Below are 14,816 nucleotides of genomic sequence, written 5' to 3'. Positions count from 1 at the left end.
TATTTGATACCCGTTCGAATTAGATTTTTCTCAAAAGTGACAGCCTTAGTATCAGGCCGAATGTAGTTATATGGTCGTAACAGGAATTGCAAAGAACAGCAGTCGTCTTGCCAAACAGTCCAGTTTGGCTCAATCCATATATTTGGCGACATAGTAGAAATTAATCTAATGTCCTTCGGGCTATGCACGTACACTTCCAGGCTGGGTCAGTAAGCCTATACAGTATCGATCGGCTGCAGCTTGCTTTTACTCTAAAGTCTTGATGTATTGTCACCTGTAGGGGTGCAACGGTACAGATAGCCCACGGTACGGTCCGTACCTCGGTTTTTGGGCCACGGTCTCGGTTCGGTTTCGGTACATGTTTTGTGCAGAAAGAGACTGCTATTTCATCCCAAAAATATGTTTTATTTTTCTTATGAGCATAAACAGAATGTCACAGTAGGAAGAACATCAATGTATGTAATAAATTAACACTCTAGTCTGTACTGAACAACACTAAGTAATACAACCTCTTCAACTATCACTTATATGAAATACAAAATGTAAACAAACACACTTCAAAATATTCAAGTGGATCCCAATTCCAAACCTTGATAACTGGTATATGAAGTGATCAATGTGAAAGAAAAAGTGCACTTTTACCTTTAACAAACATAAATTAGCTTGTGCTTTGAATAAAAAAAGGCAGAGCAAAATAATATAATAAAAAAATAATGCATTCAGGATACAAAGTGCAATGTTATTTACTCATCCACTATTGAGAGATTCTTGTGCAAAAATATGAGTCTATCAACACTGTCTGGTGCAAGGCGAGACCGGTTGGCAAAAACGATGTCCCCAGCAGAAAATTTCAGAATGCCGCAAGCGCACCGTAGGTCACGTGACAAGAACCAACCAGAGCGCAGCTGATGGTTGCTTTAGCAACGACAGACGCCTCCGGAGCGCAACCGCCCTAGCGCTTTGGAAAAAGGAGAACGCGGCGCGCCTAGCGTTTTCTACGCGTTTTTAGGCGCGATATGTGAACGGCGCCTAAAGCAAAAACTAAAAGGATCAGCGCGAACTCAATGGCAAAACCTTAGTCCCGCGGGACACGAGGGTAGATTGTCCCGTGCAGGGCTGACCGAACGGTCCGGGATTTTACCGTGTACCGTTGCATCCCTAGTCACCTGACCCTAGTAAAAAAAAACAGCCTATGTGGAGGTGGAAAAATATCTTCCTTGAGTCATAAGAAGAGTTTCGTTTCACCATTGAATGGATGAAAAGCACGCTAACAATTAAAATATCCACTGTAGCTGCAGCCCAACTTTATTCTAGCCTACACGTAGCACGCACAAGTGTTCAGCGTGTGTTGACGTGAACCATGGACATAATTGAAAGTTTATGCACTGGGATTTTGTTGGGATTCACTTAATCTATCAGAGATTGCTGAGGGGTGTTTATAAATATCTGGGAAATTTCTGGAATGTTTCTTAATGTTTCTTAATGACAGAGGTTAGGTACAGAGCAGCCTTCACAATCGTTGAACTAGGCTGGAGGCGTGAATTCAACAGCACTTTTTCAGCACTTGTCAATCTCACCATTTAACCCAATGAGCATGTTATACAAAACTCTCAGACATTGACATTGCCTATTCATTGCCTTTTCATCCTTATTCATAGTGAAAAAAAAAAAAAAAATGATATGTGTATATATACATGTATATGTGTGTGTGTATATATATATATATATATATATATATATATATATATATATATATATATATGTGTGTATATATATATATATATATATATATATATATATATATATATATATATATATATATATATATATATATATATATATATATAATGTGTATATGTGTGTGTGTGTGTGTATATATATATATATATGTATATGTATATGTATATGTATATGTATATATATATATATATATATATATATATATATATATATATATATATATATATATATATATATATATATATATATATATATATATATATATATATACATACAGTGAGGAAAATAAGCATTTGAACACCCTGCTATTTTCCAAGTTCTCCCTCTTGGAAATCATGGAGGGGTCTGAAATTGTCATCGTAGGTGCATGTCCACTGTGAGAGACATAATCTAAAAAAAAAAATCCAGAAATCACAATATATGATTTTTAAACTATTTATTTGTATGATACAGCTGCAAATAAGTATTTGAACGCCTGTCTATCAGCTAGAATTCTGACCCTCAAAGACCTGTTAGTCTGCCTTTAAAATGTCCACCTCCACTCCATTGATTATCCTAAATTAGATGCACCTGTTTGAGGTCGTTAGCTGCATAAAGACACCTGTCCACCCCATACAATCAGTAAGAATCCAACTACTAACATGGCCAAGACCAAAGAGCTGTCCAAAGACACTGGAGACAAAATTGTACACCTCCACAAGGCTGGAAAGGGCTACGGGAAAATTGCCAAGCAGCTTGGTGAAAAAAGGTCCACTGTTGGAGCAATCATTAGAAAATGGAAGAAGCTAAACATGACTGTCAATCTCCCTCGGACTGGGGCTCCATGCAAGATCTCACCTCGTGGGGTCTCAATGATCCTAAGAAAGGTGAGAAATCAGCCCAGAACTACACAGGAGGAGCTGGTCAATGACCTGAAAAGAGCTGGGACCACCGTTTCCAAGGTTACTGTTGGTAATACACTAAGACGTCATGGTTTGAAATCATGCATGGCACGGAAGGTTCCCCTGCTTAAACCAGCACATGTCAAGGCCCGTCTTAAGTTTGCCAATGACCATTTGGATGATCCAGAGGAGTCATGGGAGAAAGTCATGTGGTCAGATGAGACCAAAATAGAACTTTTTGGTCATAATTCCACTAAACTTGTTTGGAGGAAGAAGAATGATGAGTACCATCCCAAGAACACCATCCCTACTGTGAAGCATGGGGGTGGTAGCATCATGCTTTGGGGGTGTTTTTCTGCACATGGGACAGGGCGACTGCACTGTATTAAGGAGAGGATGACCGGGGCCATGTATTGCGAGATTTTGGGGAACAACCTCCTTCCCTCAGTTAGAGCATTGAAGATGGGTCGAGGCTGGGTCTTCCAACATGACAATGACCCGAAGCACACAGCCAGGATAACCAAGGAGTGGCTCTGTAAGAAGCATATCGTCGCTGCCCGATGAAACTCACGTATGTCCAAAACGGTTACTTTTCAGGAAGTGAAAAAAACACCATAATTTCAAAAGCAGTTGAACGTAGCGTTGTCATACTTGGTACGGCATCTTTAAATGTAACCATATTCTTGCCCGTGTAATGATATAGTCCACATTTGACCAAAATCGAGTTTAAATGGACATACGTGCATATTTTACAGTAACGGTGGTCGATACGCGTTCTTCCGATCATTAGAATGGCCAAGTCGCGTTTCATATTGACAGATGAATAGGCTACGCTCAGTTTATTAAATACGTCTGTTTAAATGTCTCTTGCAAACTTCATATGATATATGAAGGGACAATGAATAAATACACTCATTGCTGACCAGCCTATAGGCAAACTAGGCAATTGCCTAGAGCGGCACTTTTGTAAGGGCAGCAAAATGTGTGCCAATGCCAACCGGGAATGAACAATTCACAAAATAGGCTAGGCTATGATAATCATACATAATCAGAGAGTAGCCTTTTTCTTTTCGTTTTGAATTATTTCGTTTAAAGAATTTTCAAGCTTTGTGTATTGGATGTCATTCTCATGTCTGTGTGAGGCATACACTGAGTTTCGTTAAGTTAGGATGAGATGCGCTTAACGTGCAATGCAAGTGACCGCGCGGGCGCCTCCATGATTATATTGTCTGCTATATATTTGCTGCTTATATATTAAATCCACTACAGGCAATTGGCTGATGAAAAATTTATTAAAAATAAGATACAATTTATACAAAACGAAATTCACTTTCAAAATTCACAAAACAAAACTTGATGAAGTGGTCAAAATCATGTCTGACCCGTCTAAAATGTGGCATCCTATTACTCGTGCTGTTCACTTTTCATACTTTCAACAGTATAGTAGTAGACCTACAGACTCTATTTGTACAAATTGCTGCACATTCATTTAATTCAGAATTTTGCACAAACAAGTTGAAAGGCTTCAAATCAAGTTCACGGATAATTGTGCGTGCATTTATTAATCATGATACTAAAATCATAACAAAGTAGGCTATGCTATGTACAAAAAAAACAGCCATTTCTATTTTTTTTCTTTTAAACAAAAAAAAAACAAAACAAGCTGCACCCTTTTTTTTTACATTTCATCTTTCATTCCGAAATAGAATAATGAATGAACGAAAAAGTACGGACCCAACATGGCTATAGCCTTTTTAGCCGTTATCAATCTAAATTAATCTCGTTTTTAATTTAACTTAATTTTATTTTTCTTTATTTAAATTTCGTTTTTCTTTATTTAAATTTCGGGTTTTTCTTTATTTAATTTTCGTTTTTTCTTTATTTAAATGTCATTTTTATTTATTTAAATTTCGTTTTTTCTTTATTAGGCTAAATTTCATTTTTTCTTTTTTTTAAATTTAGTTTTTTTCTTTATTTAAATTATGTTTTTCTTTATTTAAAATTCGTTATTCTTTATTTAAATCTACCCTTTACTGTGTCAGTAATTTATTAGTCAGAAAAATATTAGACTATAGTATTGCTTAAGTTAACAGACCCGTGCGTTAACATCTCCACAATAAACAGTGACAATTACTTCGTCTAGACCATTTACCGGTAAATAACAGTTGTGAATATATTGCGAATATATAATGAACTTGAACAGTTGTCAAAAACAAACGTTTGCTGATACTTTACCTCACAGAATTATTCGGCTATCCAATGCGGAGCTTCCAGAGACGCTTAGACCGGCGAGATGCCTCCACAGAGCGGGAGATACGCGGCGTGATTGACAGCTTTGACACCAAATGGATATACGTGGAAATCAGATGACATGATTTCACAACTTTTCATTGGTCATTTAGATATGTGAAGCATACTGTATATGGAAATGAACCTGGACATTCTATCCGTCGAAAAATCTCAAAATCGGCAAAATGGACATACGCGGTTTTCATCGGACAGCGACGATATCAAGGTTCTGGCGTGGCCTAGCCAGTCTCCAGACCTAAACCCAATAGAGAATCTTTGGAGGGAGCTCAAACTCCGTGTTTCTCAGCGACAGCCCAGAAACCTGACTGATCTAGAGAAGATCTGTGTGGAGGAGTGGGCCAAAATCCCTCCTGCAGTGTGTGCAAACCTGGTGAAAAACTACAGGAAACGTTTGACCTCTGTAATTGCAAACAAAGGCTACTGTACCAAATATTAACATTGATTTTCTCAGGTGTTCAAATACTTATTTGCAGCTGTATCATACAAATAAATAGTTTAAAAATCATACATTGTGATTTCTGTTTTTTTTTTTTTTTAGATTGTCTCTCACAGTGGACATGCACCTACGATGACAATTTCAGACCCCTCCATGATTTCTAAGTGGGAGAACTTGCAAAATAGCAGGGTGTTCAAATACTTATTTTCCTCACACTATATATATATATATATATATATATATATATATATATATATATATATATATATAGGTGTAATGATTCATCAACTACATCGATGTATCGATTTATATTCCTACGATCCAACTATATCGATCTGTGCTCGGCAAGTTGGTCTTCCGGACGACATATATCGATCTAACATCGTTTTAAACAGGGGGGAAGGAAGTCGACCGGAAGTTGAAGTCGGCCGCGTGCCGCCATCTTGTAGCAGAACTTCACCTGCAGTTAGCATCCCATTGACTCCAATTCATTTTGGCGTCACTTTGACAGCGAATAACTTTACATCTGAGGCGTTTAAAGACTCCATTTGTCCATTATTTATTTCTAAAGAAACACGACAATGTATAAAATGCTCCATTACCTTGTAGCTTATGTTATGGCCCCGTAGAAGCAGTTTTTGTAAAAGTAGGCTAATGATTGCGTCATAACCATGCGACTCTCTGTCGCACAGTAGAGAGATTACCGTATGGACGGGAGGAGAAGCTCGCGGGCAATCGGGGGGACGTGGAGGCAAAATGACAATATAATTAATCAGAATACCTAGCAAAAGTTGCTCCTGCTCCAAGATCATGGACAGCTCCTACTCACACTCTCCATCTCTGCAAGATTCGGAAGGGAATGATTCAGATTTCTCTTGGCACAGCTACTAGAAGACAGACGGGTTGCTCATGTGGTCCGTGTAACGCTTTGCTCGGTTTGAGTCTGCGCGTCAGGAAAGGAAGTGCTAAGAAATCGCTAAAAATGGGCTTCACTTGTCTCAATTGAGTTCCAATGGGGTCGCTGTGTCCATTTCTTTTACTGTCTATGGTTTTAAAAGGTAATGAATCGATTGTATCGGTACTAGGAAATAACGCATTGGATTTACGCACATCAGACTTTATATGGATGTTTTTTCTTAGCACTTTTAATGATAAAGGCATTAAACGTTACTCGATTCAGTCTGCCTATCTGTGACGTCGTCGCCATGCGTGCAGCAGCAGCGCAAAGACAACAAGCAGCGCAAAGTCTCTCACCTCAGAAAAACGTACTTTCCTGTGTGTACGTCATGTGTGTTGCTATTTATCAGGAGCAGTTTCCATGTTTCTTTACAAGTTATTCTAAGTATTGTGTATCACCATGGTAGCCTAATTGTTGTTTGTTTCCATAACAAAATGCCACTTACTGGTTATTTTGTATATTTTTATATGACTGTGGTGGCTCATACCAAGATTGTATTAACAAAAACTAGTTTGGGACTGCTATTTAATAGCTTAACCTCAAAGTGCCTACTGTTTATCAGTATTTGTCATTCTTACAATTTTTTTTTTTGTATGTTAAGTAAAGGTGGACAGGACTTGTGTGAACAATTTTTGTGTAAACAATTGTATTATAATAGGCCTATATAATTCCTAAAAAGGTGGGTCGCGGCTTGATGACCATGGGAAAATGTGGGTCCCATGGCCAAACTATTCAAAACATCATTCAATGTTGTGATAATAATAATCGCTCAGTCCTACTTTATTCAAAAATTTTTTTTTTTTTATTAATTTTTTTTTTTTTTTTTTTTATGTGATTTGGAAAATAGTTCTTTATTTGATTATCATAAAAATGTGTTTTCTATACAGAGATATCGACATCGGTAAATATCGGTATCGGCCATAACAGCAATTTTAATATCAGTTATCGGTATCGGCCGCAATTTTCACATCGGTGCATCACTACTGAAGCTGGTGGAAAATATTAGCTTGGCATAAAGGTAAGGTACTAGAACATAGTGTCTGTTGCTTCATTGACGTCCAAAGAGGAGAACTGGTTAATGAGGTGGAGGTTACGGTGAAAGGTGACCAGTGGAGGAGTCTGGTGAGCATGAAGGTGGAGTGAAAGATAACTGGAAAAAGTGCTCTGAAGGATGTAGTTGAGTAACAAGATGTTATCAGTGGTACCGTGACATGTAAGGATGAGGTTTAGCTCTGTCTGCTGTGTCTTACTGGAGTGCTAAATTAAGCACCTTAAGTTAGATTAAATAGAGTATAAACATTTCGACGACACCATAAACGGACTCCAAAGATTTTAAAAGTTGATCACTGAATGTGTTATGATTGGTTGGTAGGATGTTTTCACTTTTCATTATCATTAGTTTACAGTGATTTGAAATTACAATAAAACCAAATGACCTGGTCCAACAGAGCGAGAGTATGGGGATTGCTGCCACCATTGATGCCATGACTTCAGCCAGTGCTTCATCTGTGGAGTGTTCCAGTCCTGGCGGTTCTGATACTGGCCCACCAGCGGTATGTATTTTTAAGTCTGTGGTTCTCAACTGTGGGACCCACCACTCTGCACATTTTGGCTAATTAGATATTATGCAGGCAAATTTGATTTTTTGTTTTAGTTTTCAGGTTTTTTTTCTCAAATCAGATCTTTTCAGGAAGCTTGTCCACCACACTATTAATTGCAAGTGATAAATAAAGTGATTCAGAATGCTGCAGCTCGTCTTGTCTTCAACGAGCCAAAAAGGGTCCACATCACTCCTCACTCTCTCTGCACTGGCTACCACTCGCTGCTCGCATCAAGTTCAAGGCATTGACGCTTGCTTACAGATCTATCACAGGCTCAGCTCCCTACTACTTTCATTCGCTCCTACGAGTCTACATCTCTACCAGAAGTCTATGATCGGTCAATGAGCGACGGCTCGTGGTTCCATCACAAGAGAGCCACAAAATCACTTTCCAGAACATTCTCATTCACGGTTCCATGCTGGTGGAATGATCTCCCCACCCTCATCTGGAATGCAGAATCCCTGACAACATTAAAAAGACAACTGAAAACTCATCTCTTGTGTGACACTGTTACCCCTTTTCCACCAAAAAAGAACTGGTTCGGAACTGGTGCTGGTTCAAAGTTGGTTCAACTTGCGAACCTTCTCAGAACCTGTTTGTTTTTCCACTGACTAGAGAGCCCAGCAAACAACGTCGTTACGTCACTGTGTACGTTGCCATAGGCTATGTCTTAGCTTTCCTAGAAATGCTTGCGGCAACTTCAAGCATAACAATTACAATGGCAGACTACATTGTCTTTCTGCAAATGTTTCTCCTGGCATTGCGATCCTATATTGGGGTCAGAAGAAGACGTTTAGAACACATTTGTGCTGCTCGTCTGGATTACTATAGACGGAGGTTACGTTCCAGTAGAAGTTCGACAATAACCCCGCCCCCAGCCCCCGACGGAAGCATGACGTGGTAAAAGAACGGTTCTAGTCCAGCAAAGAGTTGGTGCCGCTTTGGAGCCAATATTCCTGGCCGAGAACCGGTTCTTTGGCTGTCAAAACACGAAGAACTGGTTCGCGAGTAGGCACCGGCTCTGAACCGGCACCAGCACTGCCTTGGTGGAAAAGGGGTATATGATTCCCACCCCTAATGTAGTCAGGACATTTTTTTTATTTTAAATCCTAATCCTTTTTTAACATTTTTTTTTTTTTTTACACACTATTTTGCTTTTTGCTCAAATTTCAATTTAGGACATCAGTGCTGATCCCCAAGCCAAAGGCTCTCCTGAAGCCTACACAGCCCAGCATGCACTGCGGCAGGCACAGATGTCAAAAGAACTGATTGAGCTCAATAAAGTTTTGGCACTGAAAGAGGCTTTTGTCAAGAAGATGTGTCAGAATGATAGTCATTTGGAGCCCATGCAAACAGAATATCAGGTAAGCCTGGAAACTAAATCATAAAAATTATATTGCTGAACACCATGAAAGTCATGTTACTGTTTGTTTCACCTCTCCAGGAGAATGTTCAAAGTCTGCAGGCTGCTGTTGGCTCTCTGCAGAAAGAGAAGGAAGATCTCATCCATGCTCTGCAGTCTGCTAAGAAGGACACCAATCAGGCCAAGTAACTCAATATCTGTGGCAGTTTCTTGCCAAACTTAAATTGCCAGGTCTTATGCTGCAACACAATTTGATAGTTTAGTTTATTATTTTTCATGTCTTGTTTTACTCTAGATTGAGTGAACAACGCAGAAAGAGACTTCAAGAGCTGGAAGGACAAATCACAGAGTTAAAGAAGAAACTGCAAGATCAATCCAAGCTGCTTAAGCTCAAAGAGTCATCCGTGCGCAATGTTACTAAACTCAACCAAGAGATTCAGGTTTGTGTTTACAATGCCTCATGTGCTTAATTTGCTGATTCGGAATGGGACGTTCCTTACATCCAGGTTGCGGTGTAATCTGAAGAAAAAAATCTCCACCTCTAGTGGACATACTAACAGCCTGTGTGGATAGTGATGCAGACATTGAAAGATTTTGCTTTCAGATTAGTTTTTTTATTTTTATGAGTTGTTGCAACCCTCAGTATCCTGTCAACCCTAAAGCCCAATTTATACTTCTGCGTCGAACTCACGCCGTAGCTACGTCGTAGGCTGTGTGTAGCGCGCGTACCCTGACACGCACCTCTCCAAAAATGTAAGAACACGTCAATTCTACGTGGACCGCAAGCGCTGTGATTGGTCTACTAGAACCCCTCCCTTGGGTTTCACATGCTCCCTCAACATGTGTAATTGCGCGTCAACGCGGACAACGACACAGAAATATAAATGAAAACCAACGTGTAACCTAAAGCGTAGAGGCTCCGGCGTAGGTCCGACGCCGAAGTATAAATCAGCCTTAAGACATTATTAAAAAGGGCAAAAGACCAAAGACAAATGGTCACTATTTATATTAAGGCATCGTGCCTTCGAACTATAAAGAATGGTTTCATTAAAATGACAATTACATAGACTTTTCTTATTTATACTGCTCGCATAAATTGTTTAAGCTGGTTCCTTTCTTGGCTCAGTCATAGCAGCATTATGTTACGTTCACACTGTGAGCCTTAGTGCTCAATTCCAATTTATTCCTCAGATCCGAATTTTTTATTTTTTTTTGGTATAGCTGCTCTCGTTGTTTTAAATGTGACCAATATGAGATTCCAGTGCAAACAGATCATGGTTTTGGACTGACCGGCATGCTCAAAAGAACGATAAAAAGACGTCACGTAGCACCTTGTTATGTGGAAGTAACAGAGGACATTAAAGTAAGTGATTACATGTTAATTTAAATTGTGATCTGCCACCGAAGTTAGCGAGACAACATAAAGACGAAGATATGAAAAAAGAGAGCAGCGTTTTTAAACATTTATGATACAAGCCCTAATTTTTTGCTTGTATAAAGAGCTGTGACTGTAATTAAGTTCTGACACATGACCACCTTTCGCAACTTGATAACACTGGGTATGTAAAATCTTTGAAATGACTACCATGAGCACAGAATTGTGACAAAAGTCGCATGAATTCCGATATGACTGTTCAGACTGAGGTCGCATTGCAAAACATCTGACCTGTATTGTATTGTATTTAGTATGGAAGCATATGGGTAGCAAATTTCAATTTGAAATGTAATATGCAAAATGACAATGCAATATGTAAAATGGCAATGCATTTCTGTATTTAAATTTAAATTTTCCAATACATTTGTGCAACGTTTGGTGCAAAATGAAAATGAAAATTCAATTATATAATTTACATTTGCCATTTCATTATAGTTTTAATATGCAAATTGAATACATATTTTAACGCTTTATAAGTTGCAAAATTAAAATTAAAATGTATTACAGAAATGATTAGATATGTTTAACATGTTCAAGCAAAACCTGTAGCAAAATTGTAATTTAAATGTTATTTTTTCTTAATTGCATTTGCACTCACAGTTAAGACACTTGCGATTGCATTTCCATTAAGTGTCCCGCAATGAATGTAGCAAAATTCAATGTGCAATTTGAAAATGCATTCTGAGCCGATCACGTGTCCGCCCCGCCCTGTCAATCAACTGCGTTGCTCGGCAACAGGTAAACATACGCTATGGTGCGTATTTTGAGGTGTTGGAAGGAAACACGGCGGCGGCAGAGCTGATACGAGTTACATTCACTAGCAGATGAAGTGGAGCGTGAACAGAGAAATGGTAGTGTTTCCGAAGATTATTACGTGTATTACGTGCCTGCAGGTGATAGAACCAGTACGATGTTGGACCGTCTGGGAGAATGTTCTGCCTTATCAGGCGTCAACATATGCTGAGCTGCTGTTGTCTGATGCTGGACTGTGTTTATGGTTTTGTTTTGTATAAAATATTCTCATTGTCTGATACATGCTTATCTTTATTCTTATTACTATTAACTTTAATACCCAATAATGTTGGAGATCCTATAGTTTTCCCTTACAAATGCATAGGCCTATTACTCTGTGATCACAAAGCTCCGTTGGTATTCGGTAACGTTATTAATAGCGAAAAACGTGACCGCTCTTTTAATAACTGACTGTAATGTTCAATAAAGTGACGAATGTGATGTGTGTGACCATCTCTGTTTGCAGCTGTATAATCATAAAATATGAGGCAGACATGCGAATCCCCTTTCTATTTTATAAAGCATATTGAAGGTTAAATTAATAGACTGTAAAAAATATTATTACACAGGGTCACGGAATCTGACGGGTCAAATTCATCGACCTAGCCTTTTTTGGGTGAATGTGGAGCAGGTCGAGGGCTGGTGACGTCATCGTCTATAATTCAGTGTCTAATATTTTAAACAACGAAGCAGCACACGAAACTTTAACCTGCACAAACGATCGCACAAACAAACGAGACTATTTTGGGTGAATGTGGAGCAGTAGGGGGGCTGAGTGAACTCAGAATGACCAATAAATATTATTTTAATATTTAAGAAACCAAAGCAGCACAAAATAAACGTTTATCAGCGCAAATTAGCACAAACATATGAGAATTTTGGGTGAACGTTGAGCGGGTGACGTCATATAATTCGGTCTAATATTTCAAAAACTGAAGCAGCTGCACAAACAAAACCGGCACAAACCGAACAAGATCTATTTTATTTGGAGCATGTGGAGGCCTGGGTGACAGAATTACCTATAAATATTCTTTTACTATCTAAAAAACAGAAGCAGCACAAACAAACAAAAATTACAGCACAAACGAAGTAAAACGATTGAGCCTATTTTGCGTTGGGGGCGGGGCCAACTTCACGCAGTGATTGACAGGGCGGGCACGTGATCGGCTCAGAATGCATTTTCAAATTGCACATTGAATTTTGCTACATTCATTGCGGGACACTTAATGGAAATGCAATCGCAAGTGTCTTAACTGTGAGTGTAAATGCAATTAAGAAAAAATAACATTTAAATTTCAATTTTGCTACAGTTTTTGCTTGAACATGTTAAACATATCTAATCATTTCTGTAATACATTTTAATTTTAATTTTGCAACTTATAAAGCGTTAAAATATGTATTCAATTTACATATTAAAACTAGTGTATGAAATGGCAAATGTAAATTTTATAATTGAATTTTCATTTTCATTTTGCACCAAACGTTGCACAAATGATGGGAAAATTAAAATTTAATTACAGAAATGCATTGCCATTTTACATATTGCATTGTCATTTTGCATATTACATTTCAAATTGAATATTGCTACCCATATGCTTCCATAATTTAGTACCACATATGGAAGTGGCAAAAGAGTCACATGCGAGCCAAATAAATCAGATTTGGGCAACATTTACCTGCTGTCTGACCGTAGCCTTAGTCAATGAAAGTGGGTTTAAAATAAGGCTTAACTTTTTCATTAAACAAATTATCAGTTGAAAAAGTGCTGGTTAATCTGTGCAGGCTATGAAGTCCCAGCGAGTGCAGCTCATGAGACAGATGAAGGAAGACTCTGAGAAATTTCGTTTGTGGAAACAGAAGAAAGATAAAGAAGTACTGCAGCTCAAAGAGAAAGTGAGTGTCAATCTTAAATTTTTACTCTGATCTTGTTTCATTTACAGATGGTGTAATTTTACCGTTTTTGGCGTTTGACATTCCAATTTTTCATATTTCTATGGTAATAAAGTTTTGCAGGAAATTAAATGTTTGTACACATTTCAGGATCGTAAACGGCAATATGAGATGCTAAAACTGGAGAGAGACTTCCAGAAACAGGCCAATATTCTTCGTCGCAAGACAGAGGAGGTGAGCTGTTTTTCCAAAAGCTATACAGCAATTCTGAACTAATTTGCACCTGCTGTTTTGTTGTCTAACACATCTCCCGCCTCAAATGATAGGACAGTGTTCCACTATTAGGGCTGCATGATCTATCGTTTTAACACTCAATGTGCACATCCTCGAAAGTCACATCGCAGGATGTGCGAAGTCAAGTATAGGGATTATAGTGGATTAGTGATCCATAGGATCCGGAATGCATGTGATTTGTGGATTAATTGCCGTTAGCCATCATAAAATGGAAGTTTATCATTTGCATGTACTTTTCTACCAACATCTACCAACTCTCCTGACTGATTTGTCGGACGGATGGCGGATTATGATTGGTCAGATCGCCTGTCAATCAAACTCTGCGACGGGTCAATTTTATTAGATTTAATTTATACAGTTAAGAGACAATGTAGTTATTTTACATTTGATTATTTAATGTCTGAACCTGAATACAGTTAGATTTACCAAAAAAACAAAAAAAACATTAAGCACTGTTTATTTAATTGTATCTGTTCTGTTGTCTTTATCTATGCTTGTAATTGTTTATTATTTTTATATGCAGATTCACTGTCCTACAAAATCACCCCAATCATCCTAGAATGATTAATTATTTACAAATATTGCAATATGAAAATTTCACCAGATGATTTGTATAGCTCTATCACAGAAAAACAAAACTTTGCAATATCCATTTTTTTTTCAATATCGTACAGCTACAGTATGGTAAAAAAAATTAATGTTCATCCACAGGCTGCAGCTGCTAACAAGCGTCTGAAAGATGCACTTCAGAAGAGAAGTGAAGTTGCAGAGAAGCGTAAAGACGTTCATAACCGTGGAACCGAGGGTGTCGCCAGCAGAGTCAAGGTACTTAACTTAGAAAAAAACTGTTTGGTTTGACGTCCAGCTTATTTGTCATTTATTTTTGGATCTTGGCTAACTGATTCAAGTACAGTTTGAATTTATTTTTAAATGGTCTACCAGCTTAGGTTGTATGATGTATCGATGCCATATTGTTTATTGGTATATATATATATGCTGCATTTACAACACAGAGCCGTAGTTAACTGACAAGCTGAGCCATATCGCATTAATTATCGCAGGCCGCGATAATTAATGCGATATGGCTCAGCTTGTCAGTTAACTACGGCTCTGTGT

The 14,816-nt window shown here is 38.1% G+C and overlaps 1 protein-coding gene across 1 annotated transcript in view; it reads left to right on the top strand.

Annotated features, from left to right (window-relative positions):
* kif4 (kinesin family member 4) overlaps positions 1-14,816 on the top strand; it is a 121,893-nt gene that overhangs the window by 70,698 nt on the left and 36,379 nt on the right. The window contains exons 14-20 of the mRNA XM_084386917.1: positions 7,774-7,878; positions 9,105-9,290; positions 9,371-9,474; positions 9,585-9,729; positions 13,299-13,409; positions 13,557-13,640; positions 14,412-14,525. Of these exons, the coding sequence (XP_084243043.1) occupies positions 7,774-7,878; positions 9,105-9,290; positions 9,371-9,474; positions 9,585-9,729; positions 13,299-13,409; positions 13,557-13,640; positions 14,412-14,525 (849 nt within the window). The remainder of the gene's footprint in view (positions 1-7,773; positions 7,879-9,104; positions 9,291-9,370; positions 9,475-9,584; positions 9,730-13,298; positions 13,410-13,556; positions 13,641-14,411; positions 14,526-14,816) is intronic.

Source organism: Rutilus rutilus, assembly GCF_951802725.1.
Source record: "Rutilus rutilus genome assembly, chromosome: 18".
Classification (NCBI taxonomy): domain Eukaryota; kingdom Metazoa; phylum Chordata; class Actinopteri; order Cypriniformes; family Leuciscidae; genus Rutilus; species Rutilus rutilus.
The sequence above is the reverse complement of the archived record's forward strand: the minus strand, read 5'-3'. Positions and strand labels throughout refer to the sequence as shown.